Source organism: Poecilia latipinna, unplaced genomic scaffold, assembly GCF_001443285.1.
Source record: "Poecilia latipinna isolate Pla-1442-1.1 unplaced genomic scaffold, P_latipinna-1.0 Scaffold3126, whole genome shotgun sequence".
Taxonomy (NCBI): Eukaryota; Metazoa; Chordata; class Actinopteri; order Cyprinodontiformes; family Poeciliidae; genus Poecilia; species Poecilia latipinna.
Genome location: NW_015115742.1, coordinates 28,960 through 52,856, shown reverse-complemented (window position 1 = coordinate 52,856; position 23,897 = coordinate 28,960). Strand labels below are relative to the sequence as shown.

General features: G+C 38.7%; 1 protein-coding gene across 8 annotated transcripts in view; it reads right to left on the bottom strand.

Annotated features, from left to right (window-relative positions):
* Nucleotides 1–23,897, bottom strand: part of LOC106940207 (calcium/calmodulin-dependent protein kinase type II subunit gamma-like) — a 45,733-nt gene that overhangs the window by 4,254 nt on the left and 17,582 nt on the right. For 4 of the 8 annotated variants that reach the window (XM_015022880.1, XM_015022879.1, XM_015022881.1 and 1 more), the window contains 12 exons: nucleotides 20,515–20,569; nucleotides 20,302–20,367; nucleotides 17,037–17,109; nucleotides 14,674–14,776; nucleotides 13,569–13,652; nucleotides 12,251–12,345; nucleotides 11,677–11,799; nucleotides 11,497–11,580; nucleotides 7,937–7,979; nucleotides 6,174–6,236; nucleotides 2,069–2,109; nucleotides 294–377 (listed from right to left, as the gene is read on the bottom strand). In XM_015022880.1, coding sequence (XP_014878366.1) covers nucleotides 294–377; nucleotides 2,069–2,109; nucleotides 6,174–6,236; nucleotides 7,937–7,979; nucleotides 11,497–11,580; nucleotides 11,677–11,799; nucleotides 12,251–12,345; nucleotides 13,569–13,652; nucleotides 14,674–14,776; nucleotides 17,037–17,109; nucleotides 20,302–20,367; nucleotides 20,515–20,569 — 914 coding nt within the window. The remainder of the gene's footprint in view (nucleotides 1–293; nucleotides 378–2,068; nucleotides 2,110–6,173; nucleotides 6,237–7,936; nucleotides 7,980–11,496; nucleotides 11,581–11,676; nucleotides 11,800–12,250; nucleotides 12,346–13,568; nucleotides 13,653–14,673; nucleotides 14,777–17,036; nucleotides 17,110–20,301; nucleotides 20,368–20,514; nucleotides 20,570–23,897) is intronic. The other 4 variants (XM_015022882.1, XM_015022885.1, XM_015022884.1 and 1 more) reach the window with 3 other exon arrangements.

The following is a 23,897-nucleotide window of genomic DNA, read 5'->3' as shown; positions in this document are numbered from 1 at the left end:
GCTGCCTGAGATTTAAAATAATGATTTTATAATTTTGAAGGATTCCCAAAGGTCTTTAATGCTCATCGATCTCAGTAACACTTGTGCACCTTTGGGAGGTTTTATGGCTTCAAGTTGGCACTGCTGGGGTGGGGAATGATACAAAGCAACATCTCCTGGAACATAGATGAAGGATGACAAGCATGATGATGGAGGATGAGGCAAGAAAAAATAAATCGGGCAACTATGCAACAACTTGGAGGTGGAGGGGGGAGGAGAGAGGCGGGAACTGGCACTGCGGCGGCCTACTGTACCATCTGGGCGTTGGCTGCCATGTTGGTGTCTTTCAGGGCATTGATGGCGCTCACTATACTGTTCTTACTGTTGTTGGTAGAAGGCTGGGACGAGAACGCAAACACTCAAAGTGAAACACAAAAGCTACACAAATACACACATAGATGCATTTGAATTAAAACGCCTTTTTCGGGAAAGGGGGCTAATGCTTTTCCGAGCTCCAGGGCTGTTGAGAGCTAACAGGATAAATGAGAGGGGTGAGTGCCACAGAAAGGCCTCTAGATCATCCTTTTTACTGCCTCACTAACTCTCCATGCTTGTGCCACTTAACTACACACAGAAAACCTCGGGGGCAAAAAAAAATATAGACAGGGAGGGCAGCAGGAGAAGGAGAGAGCTGGAAGTGATGGGAGACTGCTCGGAAAGGAAGTTGACTGAAGCTGACTTGAGGTAAAAGAATAAAAGCTTTGGATTAAGAACTGGGAAAAACGAAGCAGAACTGGGAAACGGAAAATCTTGTGGATGGGAGTATGAGAAGTTTAGGGTCTAAACGTGACGAAAAAGGAGGAAAAACAGGAAATAAGTCAAATTTCAGGAGGAAATACAAAATTAGTGTTTCATAATTAAACTTTTGTAGATAGGCTTTTATTGCATTTACAACAAAATTTGACTGCAGAATGAAGTTAAAATTTCACTTTGATATTTCTCAAAGCGAAATCTATCAACCCACTTAATGTAAGAAAGTGATTGCTGAAATAAATCTAAGCTATTAAAATGAGCCTGGATATGAAGGCAAGTGCTTTAAACTTGGCGTCCATGTTTCAGACTCTTATTTTGAAGGGAAAACGGAAGTAGAAATAGTTGGTTAGAGGTGCTCAGTTACAAAGGTATTCTTCACCTTTTTGTTAGTTTGTTGGGCAACATGTTGGGAACCCTGTTCCAAATTATTTATAAGCACTGAAAGAATAACATGCCTGGCTAACTCTTAGCCGCTAACGATGCTAACGCAGCTTCCATGTCAAACCTTCCAATCGCCAATGATTTAAAGGGCCGTTGCATGGATTTTAATGAGTCTGGATTGTTTTACATCATTTCTTGTTTAAAATCTAAAACATTCAGTCTGATAAACCCTGAGCTGGATAATTCAACAGAGATAAAAAAGATTCTATAAAAAAGCTTGAGATTTATGAAACCGTGACTTTTTTGGACAAAAAAACAAACAGAAAAAACAAAACAACACCAAAAAAAAAAAAAAAAAAAAACAAAACAACAAAAATGCCAAAATGTTCAACTCTTGGGGTGATCCAAACAGCAAAATACTACAATATTAACAAGTCAAACATAAACTGAACTATTCTATACTGGATAAGTTACTTTGATTTGGTCATGTGGAAAATGGTTACAATTATTATTTGGTCTCTGAATGAGCTCAACTTATTTCCATATTTATGAAAGGTCTAACCGGGATTATCGCACATAAAAAACCTTTAAAGCACAGTTTGAGATATGTCATAACTTTACTTTGTTTGCAAACTTTGATTACAAAAATAATTGAGCTTTGATGGTTTGTTTTAAATACAAGTATCGGTTAATCTGTTCCGGTGCTGAATCAGTGCTAGTGAACAATTAGCAAGAGATCCTGCTTGGTTATTATCACCTTGCTAGAAACAACTTAGCCAGTAAATGTCTGATCTTATGTTATATATTAAGTTTTAACACGGTGGAATAACAGTAGACAGAAAAGAAGAGACAGAAAGGACACAGGAGAACAGACGGGCATTAAGGACGAGCTCACCTTGGCAGAATCCGACTTCTTGTTGAGTAAACTTTTGCATGCTGTGAAAATACAGAGGATGGAAAAGGGGAGGGGGAAAAAACAGTTAAAAAGTTTCATTTGAGGTGATAACATCCACCCAGTTTTTAGCTTCTGTTGAGATCTCCATCTCCAATTTTCATATCTACGAAACCCTATTAGGCCTCCCTTTGTGACCGAGTAAGGCTAGATGTTTCCAGAGAATAACATGCATTTAATGGACCTGTGGTGCAATTTTCCCTCAGCTGAACAGGTTGCTACACTCTGCAAAAAACCCATTCACATCTTAATCCATTCACTGCTATCTGGGGGATAAAAGAGAAACCTGAGAGCAAAGTAAACTTCCTAAATCCATTTCCTGCCTGAGAGAAGACCCCTGCAGATCTAGGAGAGGCTGATGGTCAGACTCAAACCGCCGCCAGGACTCGCTGTGACGAGCTAGGTTAATGTAAATCATCGATTTCCTTTAAAGGCTTCGACCAGTTTCCTCCATGTCTGCTTCCTTTTCACTTGTTTTGCTACCTACACACACACAGTTTTCAAAACTCTTATCTTGTGTTTCTTACCTTCAAACAAGAAATGGGAGAAGGGAAGGGGAAGGTTCAAGGGAGGGTTGTAACAGATGGCTTAGAATTACACTACAAGAGAGATTAGAGATAAGGAGCATAGCATTTACAGCAGCAAACAGTTTCAAGTGACAACTCATGCTCCTCGATCTTGGCTGATAGGCTACTTTTCATCTTGAGATCTGGCCATGCAGCATCCAAAGAGAAAAAATGTGTGATGAAGAAAAGTTTTCATTCCACAACTGGGGACAGAAGAGCTGACTGATCAAACAAAACATGTTCCTTATTTAGCGAAATCTTGGATGAAAAAAAAAAAAAAAAAGTCAACTGTTTTCCATCTGCAGTGCAAAGTAGTGTTGGTACTACTTTGCAGTGATCATTCACTTTCTAAATATTTGTCATGCTACAAAAACAAACTTCAAAGTTTTTTATAACATTATGCTGCACATGAACACAAAGTAGTGCATTTTAACGTGAAAAGAAAATGATTCATGGTTTCTCTTCCATAAAACAAGATTTGTGGATTGTGCAAATGATAGTCTACATTCAATTTATGATCAATTATAGTTTTTGCAGAAATCCAGTTTTTTTGCATGGTCGCTCATACTATTAATTAAACCCAAATAGGACTTCTGCATGAACAGTTTACGTCCCCAAAGTGACCCGCATGTGCAGAAGAAGAACGTTGATGTTACACAGGAGCGCAATAACAAATGGAGCCGTCAACGGGTTGATTTTAAAGTTTAAAGTTGATATCTGCACTTCAAACAAGACCAAAAATACTTGGTAAGATTTTGTTTTTGAACTATACTTACTTCAGTATCTTCAGTAAGATTTCATTTAGGAATGACAGAATGCAGGAGAAAGATTTTTTTTAAATGTGAAAATTTGATAGCTACATATTTTCCTTCGTTTTCACAATGATGCACCACTTTGTGTTTGTCTGCCAGAGAAAAACCATGGAGTTTGTAGCTGTAATTTGACAAAATGTGACTTTTACAATTCACTCTGTGAAGGTGTAGGGCTTCCTTGTTCGTTTGCTTCCCAAGTATGGCCTCCCCTCCAAATTATGAAGGATCACGAGTTACACAAGACAGCACAGATGAAGTCAAGATGACCGACCATAGGAAGCCTGCACCACTCGAGCAAAGCGCCGAATAGTGAGCAGCAGGGGAGACTGCATTAGGAAGCATCAGAAGGAGGCGTCTCCAGAGAACATTTTATAGGATTTCACCACACAGGACACCCACATGCAAAAGGTAGCAAAGCAAAACAACTTCAGAGACGATAGAGAGATGCCAGTTTTTACATGTAATGTCGCTGTAGGGTAACATCATGAGCAAACTGCAAAGCCCCGCTTTGGCCAGACTTAAGTGCGGGAAAGCGTTTACAGTCAGGAAGGCTTGGATTTTGCAGTAATGAGTGAAATAATACGGAGCCCCCTCAGTGATGTGGGGGATTTCTTTCCCTTTTGCGTTACCTCGCAAAAAAACAACTATTTTTGAGGATTTTTTTCCCACAGGATGTGGTGGTGTCTGTAAGTCTGAATGGTTAATAAAGAGCCATTTTCATGTGCAGTTCCATCTACACCGAAATATATTACAAGGTCGATAAGAGTTAAAGGTGATCTATTATGTTTCCTTGAACAGGTTAGCATAGGTTTATGGGTTGTAAGAACGTCTTCATCACATTTTTTTTGCAGGAAATCATCCATAAATAATGAGATTTTATCCTGGTCAGTTCTGCCTGTATTGAGCTCCTTTCAGAATGAGACGTTTTAGAGCCTCTTGTCACTTTAAATCCAAATAAGCTGCTGCTGGCTGCGAGCCCCTCGAACTCAACATTTACACTCGCACATGAAAATGGCTGCAAACGGATTAGCAATTATGCAACTGTACATATTTGAAAAGCAGCAGTGGACCCTCCTGTGCAACTAACAACAATGCAGCAAGTTTGTTTCTGGATGGTAAGTCAACAACAAAGCACTTGTTTTTTCCAGCAGCCATTATACAGCACATACAGTGGTAAAACCAGCTGACCAAATGTGCTGGAGCTCAGTTGGGGTTGCTAAGTAACAGTGCAGTGCCAGTTGAATTTGACTTAATTGGGATTTGTTTCAAATTTCTCATTTTCAAGACACCAAAATATATTAACATAATGACAAAAAAAATGGCTGTGGTTTTTTTAAGCACTTGTTTTTAGAAGCAGCTGAGACCCAAATGGACGTATAAAATTTGTAAAATGTGAATTTTGCATAAAAGAAATGTATAAACAAGTTTTGACTTAGAACCTTTATCAGGCTACATATGTACAATTATAAATTGACATTTGTCATCAATGTCACCTCATACAAAATAGACCAATTTACTGCGCCGAAATTCAATACTTTTGCAAGGTAACACAAAAATAAGTACATAAATAAATAAACCCCACATACAGTACGGGGCTCCGCAACATAAGAGGACAAAAAACATATTCAGATGATTTTAAAAGGAGGAGATAAGGAGTCAAGTCTAGAGTGACAACGCCACACATGATATTAACAAACTTACAAACAGGCACCTTGGTCCAGTGTCAGCGAGGAAGCCCACATTGGAGGGCACCACAAACACCCCAAAAGCTCAGCTCAAACAATCACACATGCTAACAGAAAAACCCAACTTTCCTTTTACACACACACACACACTGCAGAGCAAAGAAGGTTCTCCTGTCAAAAGTTGACAGAGGATCTACTTTGCTCTGCACTGCCTTATTCTCATTAATGTATCCATGGAGCCACCATTGGAATCGCCGACCTTTGCCATCCGTCTCCACTCAGGCAGAAGAAGAGGAGAGACCTATTTCGGCACTTTCAAGGGCTGAAGTTTTGTTCAAAAGTACTGAAACAGGCCTCAAGAGGGAGAGATGAGCCTTAAGACTGCTTCCTTTTCCAGAGGTTAATCAGGAAGGCTGAATAGTATCTAGAGTCTCCATCAAAGCCTCTCTCCCCTCAACACCTGCCCCTTTCGTCCGTTTCTCCAGAACCAGGTCTGACGATGGCAGCACGCCAACCCAGCTCTTGCCAACCCCCTGCAGTTCGGGGTTCCCGCCCCCAGAACACAAGCCCCTCCTCATCCTGCTTCCCAGCCTTCCCAGATCCAGCTGGTGAGGATCACAGGGGTGCGAGGACTTAATCTAGTGAATGAAATGGTTGTGGTTGAGCGGTGGCGAGATGTGAACTTTGGAGTGTAAACTAAAGTAGGCTGATTACGGCTAACTGATGCTAATGTTCATGATATCGTGAGAGAAATCTGATGTCTCTGCCATATAGAGCAAAAACAAATCAATGAAACCCTGAGTGAGCAAAACTAATGTGAGTATGCATGCAGAGACATGTGCAAAATGCTAATGATGAAGCTGGCAGATGCTGCATGCAGGAATATGGGGGATGGCAATGAGGGCCAACCTGCGCTATGGATCCCACCCCCAAAAAAGGCTGTGTGTGTAGAGAGGAAGTGGATGGGCGTGTCTCTGGGACGTACCTTCCTGAGCCAGTGAGGCCGTGGAGGAGGCGGCAGCAGCAGAGTTGGTATGCTGCCGGCCCACTATTGGACAAAAATGCTACAGTTGGGAGGAGCTATGCAAAACAGGCGGCTCTTTTCTCGCTATTTCCAGTCTGGGTCTAGAAAACCACAGCGGTGTGCTGGCTTCAGCCCAAATGGAGGAGCATCTCAGAGAGTTATCGCTAAAGGTTATTAAACTGATTAATTGCACAAACAAATTATATTTCAAGTTGTAATAATTATGGCTGGCATCTAAAGCTTGTCGCAATAAGCAAATCAATTAATCGCATGATAACTTAAAGAGCTTGATAATTTCCCTTCTGATGATTAATAGTTTTTGAAGGGAAATTTTGTTTAGGAGAAGATAATGCTTTTTATTTATGGTTTCAGTTGTGTGTGGTTTTTATTTCCATTTTACTTATTGTTCCAGTGTTAAGCGTCCTTCACAAAATTAAAAGTGCATTCATCTTTGGGATGGCGAAGTTGTATTATTACGCTGTTATCAATACATCACTTGAAAATGGACTCAAAACAATGTTTTTGTTTATTGCAAAAATTTCTGGTTATTTTGACTTGCCTCTAATAAAATCCAAAGTTCAGTTTTTCAAAAATTACAAATAAAAACAAGAAATATCAGCAGACTGAAATGTTTATTCATGTGCTATACGCTATATGCATTGAATACTTTTACAGGAAAACTTTAACAATTTCTGTATTAACGTAGTGAAGCATTGATGAGATCAGCATTTTTATTTATTTTATTTATGAATCTCATATTGTTTCAGCTGCTTTGTTGGTTTCTGCCTTTCGACTTCCTCTTGATAATATCCAATGGTTATTCAGACAAGTTTTGTTTATTCACTGCTTGGGTAGTCCTCTCCATTTCTGGTTTAAAAATATTTTTTTGTGTCTTAATCTAATTTACTGACTCACTGAATTTGGGATGGTTTTAATTTTCAATATCAGTTTGAAATGTATCCCAGGTGTGCAATAAGTTTCAAGTTTTGCTTTTTAAACATAAATCAGCTCATCAATGACCTTCAACTTCACTGAGATGCACCTCAACACTTTATTGAAGCAGGCTGAAGCAAATATGTGCACCCGCTGTGGACTCCTAGATCCAGGGCTGAAATCACTAACCATCGACTGACCAGTTAATTGAAAACTGAGAGCAGGGCCTCAGCAAAAACAAGTCACTCTTGGCACAAAAAAAAAAAAAAAAAAAAACCAACACTGAATCTTAATTGTCACTCATTTCTACCAACATGCTTCCCCAAAACATCAAAATCTTCTAAATAAATAAATAAAAACAAATGAATAAAAAGTCTGTTTTCCTTCTTTTAAACATGCAAACTCTCCATGGGCAGCAGAAGAGAGAGAGACGCACACAGACAGATAAACAGGGAGAGATACATTAACATGGACAAAGACAGAACTTGGACTCGCATACAATCTGATACATGACAATCTAAAAAAAACAGATCAGCTCTCAAAGATTTATCACAACTACTGTAACACACAGGAACATCACGTTTCAGATCAGTTTAACGTTTTAAGCGTCCAAACTCTTCTACACACACAAAAGCATATTGTTATTTTAAGGATGAGTGGGTGAGTGTGTGTGTGTGTGTGTGTGTGGTGGTGGGGGGGTTAAAAGAGGTGCAGAGGACTCTATCCACTCTCCTTCCTCCTCTCCCTCTGCATGTTCTGCGTGGGAGGCAGAGGGCGAAGGGCACACCCACCTGAGAAGTTTCTGGACACCAGCATGGTGGTGAGAATGGCTCCCTGGAGGAAAAGACGAAGGAGGAGAAGATGTAAGAAAGATGAGGAGAGAGAACAGAAGTTTTTGTTTGGTAGGATTTTTGCTTTTCCTTTAAACCGTTTCAGTTCAAATCGGACAAAAGGCATTTATTATTCTGCAAATTTAGCAGAAGCAAAAAATATCCATACACTTTCACATTTTGTCACATCAAAACCACAAACTTTAATATTCTTTTTGATTTTATGTGATAAAGTACTACATAATTACCATGAATGGGTAGGGATTTTTTTCTTCACTTTTTAATGCTAATCTAAAAAAAGAGTGGCTTGCATTTATATTCAGCCAAATAAAGTCCAGTGCAACCAATTACCTTCACAAGAATCCACCTGTGTGCAATTAAAGATAAAGTTCTGTGAAGGCCTCAGAGGTTTGTTAGAGAAAACCAGAGAACAAACAGCCTCATGAAGACTGAGAACGCAGGTCAGGAAGAAAATGGCGGAGAAGCTTAAAAGTCCGGTTATGTTGTGAAACGTAACGAGAGACGGATTACGGCTCAGTCTACAAAGTTTCCAATTCATACGCCAACTAAACAAAGACCAGACAAGAACAAGAGTCAGGAGGCTTATGGCAATGAGGGGAGCTGCAGAGATCCACAGCTTAGAGTGGGGGAATCGGCTGACGCATTCAGATTTGTGCTCTCCACAAATCTGAATGTCCTTGCCACAATCCATGTAGTGCAAATACACATGTAGTGAACATGTGCAAAAAGGGCATCCAGCTAGAGGAGACAGAAAATGGGCTTGAATTCACACCTGTTTGGTTCGCTTTAATTGAACTCTAGTTTGTCTAGAAAGTTCAGTTTGTTTGGGGAAGTGTGAATGTGAAACCGAACTGATGCGGATCAAAAACACGAACTCTGGTTCACTTAAAAACCTCCGCTAAGTTCCCTTGAAGTGAACTGACGCAGTTTGAATGCATAATCAATTGCAAAGCGCATCGGAGGGCACTCCAAATGCAGGAATCAGACTACCGCGCAGGGCATTCTGGGTAAATACAACCAAAACAGCCGCAAGCGTCTGGTACTAACAGGAGAAATGGTTCGTTGTCTTTTACGAAAGAGAAATCCTAAAACCTCTAAAATCTTCATTTTTTTGTTTACATTTTGTGCAGAAGGAAGATGCACATATTTTCTTCGGTCAAGAACTTTCCTTCAGTAGTTCTTGATGTTCTATTTGTAAAAATGCTTGAAAACTATCCTTTTACTTTCAGTTTCGTCGTTCTATCACTTAAAATTCTACTGAAAAATATTGAAGTCTGTGGTTGTAATGTGAAAAAGAAAAACATTGAAAGGGTGTGAAAACCTTTGCAAGGCACCGTTACAGTAAGTCCAGAGAGTCGTGTTACACCTTTATTTATGCAAAAGGATCTAAATGATGTGAAGAAACAGAACAGTTGCCGCTTGATTCCAATAGTTTGCATGAATGACCATGAATGCAAACTACAGCAACTATTACTAGTTGCTGTCCTTTCTAGGGAGCAGCATTTCAGTGCTGCTCCCTAGAAAGGAATAAAGCTGGGCTTCTTTACCTTTAAATGGGTCAGGATATCTACATATCAGTGATGATCATAAAAGTGTTAGAAAAACAGGGTTTTTTTTATGCCGCAGTGCAAGAAAGATGTATTTTTAGACATCTGAGATAGCGTCATAGCAACACAAAATATACAGTATGAAAATTATGATGAATGCTAAAGTGATGGCATAACATAACAAATCAAGTGATGACAACAGAGTCCTGCATACATATGATAGCTGAGACCCAAAATGTTTAAATATTAAACAGCTTAAAACATACAATTATCAGGAGGTTAAATCCCAGGTAGCTCTGTGTTTAGTTGTATAGTAGATCTAAAAGTAAGGACTCCTGTTGCAAGCATGAAATAACAAAAAAAACATAAAAAATTTTAAAATCATCATCAAGAAATTTATAATTAGGAATCAAAAGCTATAGAGTTTCCTGCCATTTGCAGGAGAGCTTAGGTGTCATCTTTACTTTTAAACCATCCTGCTGTGTGTTTCACTGGAGGTCCTCATGTTACATCAAGCTTTGTGTACTTCAGAAACTCTGCTTGCTTTGGATTGTTATCAGGCAGAAATATGTCTGCATATTGAGTCATCTCCTGATATTGTGTATCCATTGCCGTTTATGGCAGAATTATGAAATATCAAAACTTCCCATCTTAGAACTACATCATCACATTCCCACTCGTACTTCTCTGGATAAGTCTAGGACTGGACTACAGGGTGGGCCGTAAGTTTCCATACATAGGAGAATGTAAAATGTGTATTTCTTTTATATTTCAGATACCCAAGAAGATCCGTTTCACAAAAGAGCAAAGAATTGAAATTATTCTGATGGCTGGATCGTGAAGCAGTTGCATGGTTGCAAAACTTTAACAGAAAACATGGAAGGAGCATCTCACACACGACACTGTGGCAAAACGTATTTGCAAGTTTCAGAAAACTGAAAATGTTGCAGATCAACCATGAAGTGGTCCAAGACGTGCAGCGATTACACAAAGTCCCACAAAAATAAAAATGGTTGTCCAATATAAAATTTTTGTTTTTCCTATGTATGGAAACTTATAGCCCACCGTGTAGATTGAATGTAGCCTGATTCACATGGCAAGATTTAAAAATTGTTGGTTGATTTTCAAAACCTGAGCGGTCAAACATGATGATAAAAACAGAGACAACAGGTGTGTGGTGTACAGCCACAAGACAACACATTCAGACGGGAAATCTCCAAAAGAAAAACACTTGAGATCAGAGTAAACAAACATGGCCGACGAGGAAGGAGCAATGGCGATAGGTTGTAGACTATTTCTAACAGAGAAACTAAAAATTACAAAAAAACATCTCAGATGTGAACCGGACTTTCTGGTGCGTGATCGCAGCAGTTTTGTCTTTTGTATTTCCCTCCGTCTTTCTGTCACGTCACTCCCTGATTGGCTACATGTTTCATTTAAAAGGCTGCATGTCTGTTTGTCCTTTGGGATACCGGGCCAAGACAATCCAACATGTTGGATATCCCCAATATTCTTAATATCATCTTTAGATGACAAGAAGATAACAATAATCGACGCAACGGAAGGGGAAAATTCAATTAAAAATCAGCATAAATATCTTGCAGTGTGAACAAGGCTTTATGTATAAAAACTACCCAACAGTACGATATTATAATTAGGACTGAAATAAAGTCGAACTGTGATTGGATCTGACTTTATTTAAGTAAAGCAGAGAGATTTGAATTCAACTTGAGCCAAACTAAATCCTTCATAACTTGGCACAAACTTGACCAACATGAGATTAGCAATGAACTGGAGATTCAATAAGTTGTTCTGAGTGAAACTGAGTTTGATGAAAGGAAACCCTACTGGCAGACATTTTTAAATCCTGCCACATTGCAGTGGTAGTGAACAGAAGAATCGTTACATTGGTTGTAAAGTGTAAAAAGAAAAATCCCAGGAGAAGATTTCTACCTTGAGTTTTCGGCGAGCGTTGAATTTACGCAGACATTCAACAGTTTCCTGTCTGTGCATCATGGACGCCACTGTCGAACGGTGCTGTAAGAGAGCAAACCATGATTGGCTTTAACACGTTTCTGAATCTACATATCAGTAAATATAGTTCAAAGCAGTCTGTGTGACTGGGTCACTTACGCAGACCCATGGGTGTTTCAGGGCTTGTTCAGCAGTGATTCTCTTGGCTGGGTTGATGGTCAGCATCTGGTTGATCAAGTTCTTCGCTTCTGGAGTGACAGTGTCCCACTCTGGAGACGGGAACTGCGGACATTTTGAACATAAATGAAGACGTGGGAAGAAGAACAGAGCTGAAATCTATATTTCCTCTCTAAAGAGACCCGCTGGAGATTTTCTGCATATGTTTGACCATAAAAAAAAAAAAACATCTGAGCACCACTTTAAGATTTATTATAAAATTTGCAAAAGCCATTGTTATATTGCAAGTGCAGAAGGAGGAACTCTACAAAACGCTGCAGTGTGACTTGATTAAACAGCAACTAGAAGATAGGATACACCTTCCCATTCTCCTGCTTACACACAAACACACACCTCTGCAATGCGTCAGGAAAGCCCTGATAGGATCAATAGCTTTGGACCAGATCTCGATTGGACACTATTAAACATTCAAAAAGTGCTTAGCCAAACCTCTGCACTGCACCCACCACAAATGCACACCAACACACACGCACGGAGAGAAACAAAGAGCACTTACATCGTACGCTCCAGCTTTGATCTGCTGATAGAGTTTGTGTTGATCTTCATCCCAGAAAGGAGGATATCCAACTAACAAGATATACAGAATAACACCTGGCGGAGGAAGAGGCGGGAAGAAAGATCATGTTACAAAGCCGGATGAAGTGGTCGACAATAAGGAGCATTAGGCAACAGGTGGTTCGCTCCACAACAGGAAACACAGAGGAAAACCTAACTTATTTCAGCAAGTTCACTCAAAAAGCGACATTATGTTACATGGATTCATTATACGAGTGATGTTTTCCAACAATTTATTTCTGATTGTTTTTATCTTATGGCCCACAAAACCGTGAGCCGAAAAAAGAAAGCTGGCTGATTAAAGAGTGCTCTATCCATTCATCATAATGGAAAGTTGTGTGGAAGGAAAAACTGGTATAAAAGGCTGCACAAGCTTCAAGCGCCGCCACACATGGACACATCTAGGACTGAGTCTACATCTGTGTGAATTCCTTCCTGAACAAGAGATTACACCATAAACGTGCTGTACATTTTTCACAGAAACTACATTTTATATTTTCATTTGCTGTGAGCCATAATCATCAAAATGAACAGAAATGCTTTTTGATGATACTTTAATTTCTTGACACGGATCTGTAATTGTCAGACTAACAAAAATGAAACTGTTATATCAGAATAGAGAGATCACACCAAAAAGAAAAGTTAGAAAAAGTAGTAAGGCTGGGAGATATGGTTAAAAAAAAAAAAAAAAAATCTCAGATTTTATTTATACCAGATACATTTTTTTTTTCATCCTTTCTTTTCTAAAAAAGAAAATTACAAATGACAGGAAATATTTTCAAAACGGCTTTTATTTCAATCATCCCTTCTATGAGTTGTTAGGGCCTGGCTATGATAATTTTTGTTAAATTACCTGAACAGTAATCATATTAACAGAAGAAAGGTCTTAAAATGACAAAAAAAAAAGTTATTTTTAATGAGGACAAAAGCTCAGTGGTTCTGTATTTGAAATGGACAATTTCAAAGTCCTCCTACTGATAATTTGATATTGTGTTTTAGTATTTATATCAAGTATCATCTGTAAAATTTAAACATAACTTCACAAGATGCTCAACTTTGCACATTATTTTTTATTTTTTTGGAGTTCTCATAAAATTACGACTTTATTCTGGTAATATCATTCGGAAATAAAAATTCAGATTTTCCAAAATCCAAACGTGATGAATCAATAAAATCAATTAATCACCAAGCCCCAGGAAAATGTTTTTATTTAGCTAAAGCCAAGATGTGGGACTTTAAAACTGTGAGCTCAAACTCACCGCAGGCCCATATATCCACAGGCTTGCCGTAGGGATCCTTCCTCAACACCTCCGGGGAAAGATAGCCTGGAGTTCCAGCAAATCCTGACCCAAAGAAAATTCAGAAATTGTGATCAGACACCAGTAAAATCATCACCTGGACTTTGTGTATTTGTGTATTTGTATGAAATTTTCCAAATGATACAATTTTTGTCTTCTTATGGAAGAACAGATGACAGAGGTGGATAGCAACTAGTTAAACTCACTTGAGTTATGTTTTGGAGAAATTTCAGAAAATTATTTTTTAATTTTACTTGAGTAATATTAATATGAAGAATAGCTACTCTTATTAGAGTAAAGTTTCTGAAAGCTGAGAGTAACACCAAAATGGACCAGACAAGTAAACACACCTTGAATTTATGTAAAAGTGGGAGCTCCTGTTTGCACACAAGCTTTGTTATTCTAATATTAGCCTGATGTACCATTTGGAGATCAAAAATATAAAGTAAACTCTAAATATTGTCACCTTAAGCACTTATATACACACACACTACCTACTGTAAGTATTAGTTTCATAAGTTTTATTTTTAAATATTTTATTTGCAAGGATTTTCTTCTGAGTAAATCCAATATGTTGTAACAATTTATTTGTAGTGTTTTTTCATTTCCATCTTTAAAATATAAGAATTTGTACATTCCTTTATATTTTTTTCTGTCAGACATTTTTAAATACAGCATAAAATCAGGTACTATGATGAAACAATCAGTACTCGGGTCGCCTTTTTATGAAATACTATTCTTACTCGAGTAATTTCTAGAATGGCTACGTTTTACGTAAAAGTTGTGCTACTCTTACTGGAGTAAAAATTTTGGAGTCACAAGAAAATGCAGCTTAATCAACTCCTTTCTGCCAAACAGAGGCAGCTCAGCTGTCAGCCAAGACAAAATGACCCAAGCATAAACTACAAAGTGGAAGTGATTTGTTTAAGCAACGATCCCTGCAAATAATCTATGGCTTCTGAGAGGCAGTGGGTGTGCTCCTCTGCAGATTATCAGACTTATTTAGCAACAACTCAAACTATCCACTGCTAAAAGGACATTCGTGAGTTTCTGTGTGATTTCTTACCAAACCAAGCCTGCTGTTCTCCCTGCACCTCGATAGCGAGGCCAAAGTCTGCCAGCTTCACTGCAGCTCCCTTCATCTTACTGGCCAGCAACAGGTTCTCAGGCTGAGACACACACACACACACACACACACACACACACATGGGGAAGCAGAATGTAGGACAAGAGATGAAGATAATTGCAGACACTCGTCACTGGAGCTCTTTTTCAGAAATATTTATTTTTGATGCATTTGACACAGATTGTGTGGGGGTGGAGGAAAGGTGTGAGAAAGCCACAGAAAGAGAGGAGAAAGAGGAAAGGATGGGTAGTTAACAATCTTCACGACACCTTATATGGGCATGGTTTGGTAGCCATGGAAACCACTCGGGAGGCATTTGGGCAGAGCTGCACGCTGCATGCTAAACGGAGAGCGTACTTGGCGAGAGGCGGCATGTGTGGCAGCGTTTTAAAGGGCTGTAGTTTGGGCAGTGGGACATGAAGGAACGCAGGAAAAAGCCCACTCAGGATAAAAGGCTAACAAATCAGCCATGCAGCGCTCGAGGTAACAGCGTTACTCTGGGACACAGGAACCGCACATCCAAGTCTGAGGCATGTTTTCAGGAGTGATGCACCAATCAATCCACCAGAGATCGTATGCTTCCCTCGAAAGGCTCTGCATCGGCGAGACGCAGGTCAAATACTGAAAAATTGGATTATATTCCTCGATTATTAAATGCGACAAAGCTAAAAACACACCGCCCTTTTCAGCCTGTTAATACAACAACCAATAACATCTATGGTGATGCACATTTTCTTTACCATATTAACAATCACATAAAGGTGGAACAGAGATTAATCTGGCAACCCTCACCTTGTGAATTCCTTCATAGTCAAACAAAAATGTTATAGAAAATATAACAAAAATATTAAGAAAATTACTAAACATGTTCTCTCTTTTAAGCATTGCAGTCCTTGGTGGCACAGTGAGGATGTGGGGCGAAATCAGTAAACGTCAGAATTCAGCAAAACACGACTTACAGACTCAAATTAGCAAAGTATGAAAACGTTCACAATGGCAGATGAAGATGAGACATGGCAAACAAATTTTAAATATGGAACCTGCACGACGGATGGATGGATAAATGGAGAAATGGATGAAAGTGTGATAGATGGACAGATGGATGCACATATGGATGAGTGACTGGACGAACAAACTGATGGTTAGACAAATGGAGACATAGATGGAAAAACAAATGGACAGATGGATGAATAAATGAATGAAAAGAGAGACAGATGGATGGATGAATGAATGAATGAACGAACGAATGGATGGATGGAACAAATACACGGATGGATGAAAAACAAATGGACAGATGGATGAATAAATGAATGAATAGACAAAGACGGATGGAGGGATGGATGGAAACAGACGGACGAGAAAGAGACTGATGGATGGACGGATGAGAAACAGATGGGTGGATGAGAAATGGATGAGAAACAGACTGATGGATGAGAGAAGGACGCATTGACAGGAAGCAGAGATGGAAAACGGGAATGATAGAGAGAAACGATGGTTAAAAGGACGGACAGATGAGTGGATGGGTGGATGGATGAATGAAAAGACAAAGATGGATGATTGGACAGATGTCTCCTAAGCAACCAGCTGGGGGTCAGAGGGCACTACTCTACCTCGATGTGACCAACTGAAACTGTTTGGTACAACCTTTACAAGTTCTCAAACTATGTAAAAATCTGTAAAAATGAACATTTGAACCTGTGAAGAAATCATCTCTATGACTTAGAGAAACTCTGTTAGGAAAAAAAAATAGAAGTTGCATAGAAGCCCTCTTCCTGCATTGAAAGCCAATCAGAAACTGAGCCAATCAGCAATCTAGGTCAACTCAAGCCCCTCCCACGATGCTGCACGAGAGGCATGTCGTCACGCAGGTTGTCCTGGCAACTCCTGTGGCTGTGCCCTAACCTCTTTGCTCATGGCAGAACTAAAAATGCATGCATGCATGTAATCCTGCATGCATGCATTGTTCGAGTCCTCGTCTTTTTCCGTGCCAAAGGTGGGAGACGAACCCCTCCACGTGATCATGACTCACCATCTCTGTGCTCAGCATGGGCGCACATGCATGAGCACATACGCGCAACTCCGGTCAAGGACAGAGAGGATGACAGATGTGACAACAGAGAGAGAAACAGAGGGGGAAAAAATAAAACGGGAGGGGAACACAGGAGATGAGGGGAGGAAAAAAACACAGGAATGGAAGAAAAACTGCAGAGAGAGAAAGAAATGGAGACTGAGAGCCATCTGTGTGTTGCCATGGCCACGAGCAGAGGTGTGGGTAAGAGAGTGTGCGTGGTCGTCTCACTCACCTTGAGGTCTCTGTGCACAATATCATGCTGGTGGATATGATTGACACTTTCCAAGATCTGACTAATGCAGTGACTACAGAGAGGAAGACAGAAAAGAGGACAAACAGGGCGAAGTGTCAGCCACTGGCCTTCATCACAAAAACATGACGTTCGCTGCACATGATTTGTCTGTCGTGTGTTTCTGCCGGAGCCTGCGGGAATTTCGTGCCACTACAAAACTGCATTTCACTGCAACATTATCTAGAAATCACGAGGAAGAGCAGCCTCATGAGAGACACTCGGGAGCGAAAGACGCATCTGCTGTGCATTTAAGGGCAGTTATGGCGTACATTTTTGAGAAAAAAGTAGGAAGTTTGTGTAGATGCAGCATCAGAAGTTAATCTAATTGATATAAGTAACAGTTATTTATTTAAACAGTTAATAATAAACATTACACAGTATATGACTTAGATTAATTCACAAATGGTTAAAATTGTACATCAGATACATAATGTCCCCTCCATTTGACTAAACACTTTCTAGAATTTGGCATTATTTTATGGGATACTTGACGATTTGTTCATTTAAACTGATTTGTAATCAGATTTAAGCATACAGTGAAAACATTTTCAGTGAAAATGAGGTAAAGCCTGTTTTTGAAAGGTTAATATAGACTAGTGCATCTAACATTTTTTTATTTTATTATTTAAATAATTATCACTGTTTCAGACAATCCAAATTCTAAAATTGCATTTATTTTAATATTTTTTATATAAACTGAGTAACAGATCAAATCAAACATATGACTTATGAACAATGACATTTAGTTTCAAAACTAAACTCACGTCACCTAAAACAAGTAAAACATGTTCCACTTTCTCGGCTAGCAACAATGATGTAAAGACACATTTTGCCATACTGTTCAACAGTGAAAATGCTGCATCTTTTAAAACAAGCAGTTCCACACAACTAGTTGCAATCTCTTCTCCATCTTGTAAAAAAGCTGCCTGATAAGCCTCATGCTGTGTATTGAGCGTGTTATTAAATCTATCAGGGTTATCGTCATTGAACATTTTCTGTTTCTCAATAGAATACACTAATAGTTTAATTTCCCCATCACTGATATCAACCTTTATGTGTCTACTCCAAAACCAAACCTGACAAGCATTTCTCAGCAGGAACAGTCAACTGTGTCCAGTTTTTGCACCATTAAACCCAAACTGCCCTCCTTGGATGAAAGGAAAGTGGTTAGGATGATGAGGAGCTGCAGCCATAGTTGAAATACTGAATTTATTTGGATTATTATCAAAAGGCCAGTCAGTGCCAGGAAAGCAACCACTTTAAATCTCTGTCTACTAATTCTGCTAAGAGTGATCAAATATTAAAGCTGCACAAATCACAATATCAAGGTGTGCACTGACACAAATACTTTGGTGATAATATTAAACATCTTACCAAATGCAACATGTTGTATCATTATTAGATGCTAAGAAACAAGTATGGCCTGCATAATGTTCCTTGAGCGATGCACATGTTTGGAGGTCAATATGCTGAAGGTCATTACGGGCAGATGGTTAAACAGAACTGATATTCAGCACCTGCATTGCAACTCTATCAAATATCCACTCAGAAGTTTTATTGATGGATACAATAACGTCTTGTCGAAGTGCCCATGTTAGTGGGGTGTATTGGAGCTTGTATGTATAATTATGACCCAGTGGGGATTAGAGAAACTTCTGCTCCCAGTGCTCATCAAAGCTTAAAACAGGTGCATTGTCAGTAAATCATGAAATAAAGAAATAAAACATAATGTATGACTAAAGGCTCAAAGTAAGTATGAAAAACTGTTGGCATTTTGAGTGAATGTGAACTTCTAAACGGCACTGCATTTTGGTTTTTTAAGCTTAAAAAACGCAGAGTATATTAAAGCAGAAAAAGCGTTACATTAACCCAGTTTAACACACAGCGGTGTTAAGAGGCTGGCTGGGTGTTGAAGAGGACATACATTTATAACAAATGGCTTAAAATTAGGACTTTCCCCAAAGATGAGCTTGAAGAGATGCACCCATTAAAGTTCAGCTCAAAATTCTGACAAATAGTACATACCTCGACACCGAAATAAATAAAAAATGCATGTCTGCGACCACTAAAATAGGGCTGGGACTAATGATTATTCAGAGAGTCGATTAAACTGTCGATATTTCCCCCAATTAGTCGAGAAGGAAAATGTAAAACTCTGGTCTACCTTTATACTGGTAATCAGTCCAGGCCTTATTTGAAATTGACCTAGAGCTGCACAATATCTCACAACATTATGACTGCAATATTATTTCTGAATATTCCGGTGACTAAAGAAAGTAAGATGAATATTTTCTTGACTCTTTTCAGTCATGCCAGTTTTCCCATTATCTTCTGAGAGCTTAAAGTGTCCAACAAAAGCCAGAAGAGACCAGACAATTGGTTAAATAACTGATTAAAAAGAAACTTCATAATCCATTTTAATTATTGTTGTTTTGTTTGTTTATTGTTTTCCAGTTCCAATGTTTATAGAAATCAAAGTTTTTCTTAATCTTTGACCGTACATTAGTTTCCCATTATAATCAAATTAGTTAAAAATGGGCTCAAAGTGACAATATTATCATTTATAGCAGTAATTTATGGGACGATTTATTGTCCTGTAAAATTTATTATCGTAATATTATCTTTTGTAATACAGCACACACCAACACTGGTTGATAATTCAGATTTAATATATTGTACAGATCTAATTAGAGCTGAAATAGATTGGATTAGCTTTAACTTCCAATATCTCTCATTTATAGCTGACAACCAGGTTTTTCCACAGCAAAAATGAGCAAAGATCAAAGCAGATTTCTTATTCTCTAACTGGAAAATAGACGAAAAAATAATAAAAAAAGCATTTTCCCAAATGCTGGAGATATTAAACTAGGGTTGAAACGCTGCAGATTATTGTAATCATTGACCAGATAAATAACCAAAATTGATCCATTAAATCTTTTTTACCGTCGTCTTCTTGCCGCAACAAAACTGACAGAAATGATGCAGCATGAGAGATGGGAGAAAGCTACATTACTGCACTTGTTGACAGGGAGGATGCATTTCCTGACAAGAATACAAGCCAACCAATTATGTGTGTGAGCACATCAAGACACAGCGGTGCATTTAAAATGAGCCTGAGTGTGGCAATGATACATTTTCACATGGCTACACTGTGCATTTCTGCCTCTATCTGCACAGATATTTACATTTGGTTGGGGAATCTTACCTGGCATCAGCCTCACTGTAGTACTCCCTGGCTACAATGTCCTCAAAAAGCTCTCCGCCTGTCACACTAAGGGACAGGAGAAGAAAGAATTTGGAGGAAGAGAGAGTCGATGAGACAGGAAGGACAGAGAAAGAAGTTGTTAGCATACACAAACAAAGCGAGGTTATGTGCATGGATGAAATGTCAGCGTGTGCGTGCACAGAATATACTCACAGGTCAAAGACGAGGTAATGAAAGCCTTCCTCTGAAATGCTGTCATGAAGTCGCACTGCAAGAGAGAGGGGAGGATGTGAGAGCACAGAATAAAAACAGCGAGGAGATGAAAGAAATAAGGTTTTCTGCAGTGTTTGGTGGTTAAATCTAGACATAAATTAAAGAGAAAGAAACTGTAAAACCGAAGCTCCTGAAGCACGTTTTCTTTATCTTAAGAGTTACAGAAGTTCAATCACTAAAGTGGAAATTTTGCCATCATGCAAACATGAAATGAGTTTTTCAAACTGTCTTTAACTGCATAACATGTGAAACAGAAGTAGCAACAGCCAAAGGAAATAGCTCTTGTTCTGAAACCAGCACAATGCTGTGAAACCTCAGCTTTACCCAAGTATGGGCAAGTTAGCACCTCCAACAAACATGGGTGTCAAATATACTGTGCCCCCTGAGGCATTTCTTCTGTTTTCATATTTTCCTCACTCTTGCGTTGCAGAGGAAACTAATCATTCAAACTGAGCTGCATCTTTGCCGGTTCTATATGGAAAAAGTAATCGCCACCCTTAATAAATCCTGAACTAACTGTGATTAAACAGACTTTGATTCACTAAAGTAGAGTAAAAGTTTAAATAGAACTCATCTGACAACTTGAAGTAGGTTACAAGATCTCAAAAACATATCCTGCTCTGATCTAAAGCTATGAAAGAATTGACTATAGATGATTATTAACATATCCGTCTAAAAACCACAATTTCTAAGGGATTGGGACTCTAGTGACCCACAGTGAGAGAAACTGTCCACTAACAGAGAAAAGATGGAACAATGGAAAACATTCACAGTGGTTGGCTAACAACTATTTAGATTTGGTAATTATTCTTTATGAAAAGCTCTGATTTTGAAGACAACAGACAAATCTGACAGATAATTTCTCTCATTATTGTGGAATTTAACAAGTAATTCTCGTAATTCTGACCTTAAACAAGAGAAGTTTGGTTTAACTTCAGACAGTGACAAAAACATGGTGTTCATGTTTTGTTAAAAGGTGGCCAGGTCTTGCTATTTGGTGTACATAAACTTCTGGTTTCAACCAAGGGTGCACCGATTCATCTGTGCTGATTTTGTTAATTTTGGCACCTTGATGATTGGCCAATACTTGCATGTGAAGCCGATCTAATCCACCGATCTTATCTACCTCATCGAAGGTCTTAAAATCAACCGCTGTCTTCTTCTGCTCTACTCTTAGACCGGCCCACCAGATCATGTCTGCACATTTGCAGTTAACAATAGTCACCCCACTGTTGCTAATTCAGTGACTTTCTTGCTATATTTACAAAACATTTCAGAAAAAAAATTGGTATCAGCCAAAATTGGGGTCGGCAGGTCTGGCTATTTAAAGGTTGGCCAGAAAACTGCAATCGGTGCATCCCTGGTTTCAACTGCACAACATTTTGTCCAAATAAGACATTAGTTAATGATCCAATAATGATTGCAGTAATTAGTGCTTCTGTTAAATGTCTATTTATGACAACATCTGCTTTGTGGCTCCTTTAGCACAAACTAGAAAAATGAAAAGCGAATTAGACATTTAGAGTTGAATTTTCATGGGAAAGAGACTTTGTTTTCTAATTGGTGCCACAAATAACCCGGTCTGGTAAAGAGAACTGCATAATGCGGTCATGCAGCAACCTCAGCAGCCAAACTTGTCAACTAAACAGCAGCATGGTGACAAAGCAGGACGCTGTCCGACCGATGGCCTCAACGCCTGCTGAGATACAGCTTAGGTTCAGTGTCAGCAGACAAACAGTTATAGTTATGTAAAGTGCATATCAGTTGTATAATAAGATGAAGTAGGATGCCCCTGCAGCAAGAAACAAGTGTGACCGCTCTTCCCTCCTCCTCCCATCTGTTTCCTTCTCTTTGTGCTTTTGTGTCTCCATATGTCTCCTCTTTTGTACCCTCCTTTGTCTAAAGTTTGAACGTAGACGACGCTGAGATATGTCAAGAAAAGGAGAAAGGAAAAGGATGAGGAGAAAAAAAAATCTATAGAGACAAGACAGATAACAGGAAGATTAGGTGAGGGGTGAGCAAATGCCTGGGGGGGGCGAGAGAGAAGTAGGACATGAGCAGAAGAGAAATAAGGAGAGCAGCGCTAAAGGTGGCATTGATTTTGTCCTTTCATTGTAGCCATCGCTATTGAACATCTCTATTAAAGCTGGACTCTGCATTATTTTTTAATCCTCAGTGCTGCTTTAAAAAGGCAATAAAAACGTCTGAAACCGAAACAATTATATAAACGTTCAGCATATAAAAATGATTAATGGCTATCACACTGAATAAGAAAAATAAATGTTAGCATGAGCAGCAGGACTCGGGTTTAATTAGATCTCAGTGATAATCTATTCATATCTATTCAGCTAATTTCAAAGTAGCTTTTAATTTTCTAACAGTTTCAGTCGGTGACAAATGATGTGAAGGATGTTGTGCAGGTGAGGAAGCATACATGCACTCAAATATGTCAACAAAACAGAAATGTTGACAAAGTAATCACACGATCACATTATTTGTGGTTCACAAACAATAGAAATACACTGAAGTTCTGAATAGAAATAAATAAAAATCCTTGAACCATTTTGTGTGCTTTACAAATAGTAGCTTCTGTAATTCATGGTTAGTTCAATGACTTGCTCGGGGGGGTTAAGAAGAAGAATTTGTTCAACTATTTTTATATTTTGCCACATAATGTTATCTAAATTCACAGTACTTATCCTCATTTTCTAAATAAAAATTTGAAACCTGTTCGTTCGCTGGGGCTGAATAATATTAGGAAAGGAGCTGATAGGCTACTATGCTGGATAATTTTGCTGTAGCAATATTACTTACTATAAACAGTAGTAATATCTTCACAGCTACCAGAATAAATAAAAAATACTGTGTCCCTCCTGAAAGAAAGATTTTATTGAAAGTCTGAATGCACAGAACTTAAATAATTAGCTCACAAGATAAATCTGTGATACATTGTGCTGTCCTGGTATTACCTCTCTTTACTCTGATACCCCTAAAGAAAATGAAGTCACCCAGTTGGTAATAAACATAGTTATATGACGAACTAAAAGGTTTGTTAGAGAACAAACAGCATCAAGAAGACCAGAAACACATGAAGCAGGTCAGGGGTAAAGTTGAGAAATGATCTAAGGCAGCATTAAGTTATATATATCCCAAGCTTTGGACATCTTAGAGGACTGTTCAACTCATAATTTGAAAAAGTAAAGATTACGGCACAACTACAAACCTGCCAAGAGGATTGGGGTAACTATGGAGGAGCTGCAGAGATGCACAGCTTTCAGGAGTTGAAACACTAAATGTTCACTCCACAAATCTGGTCTTTATGG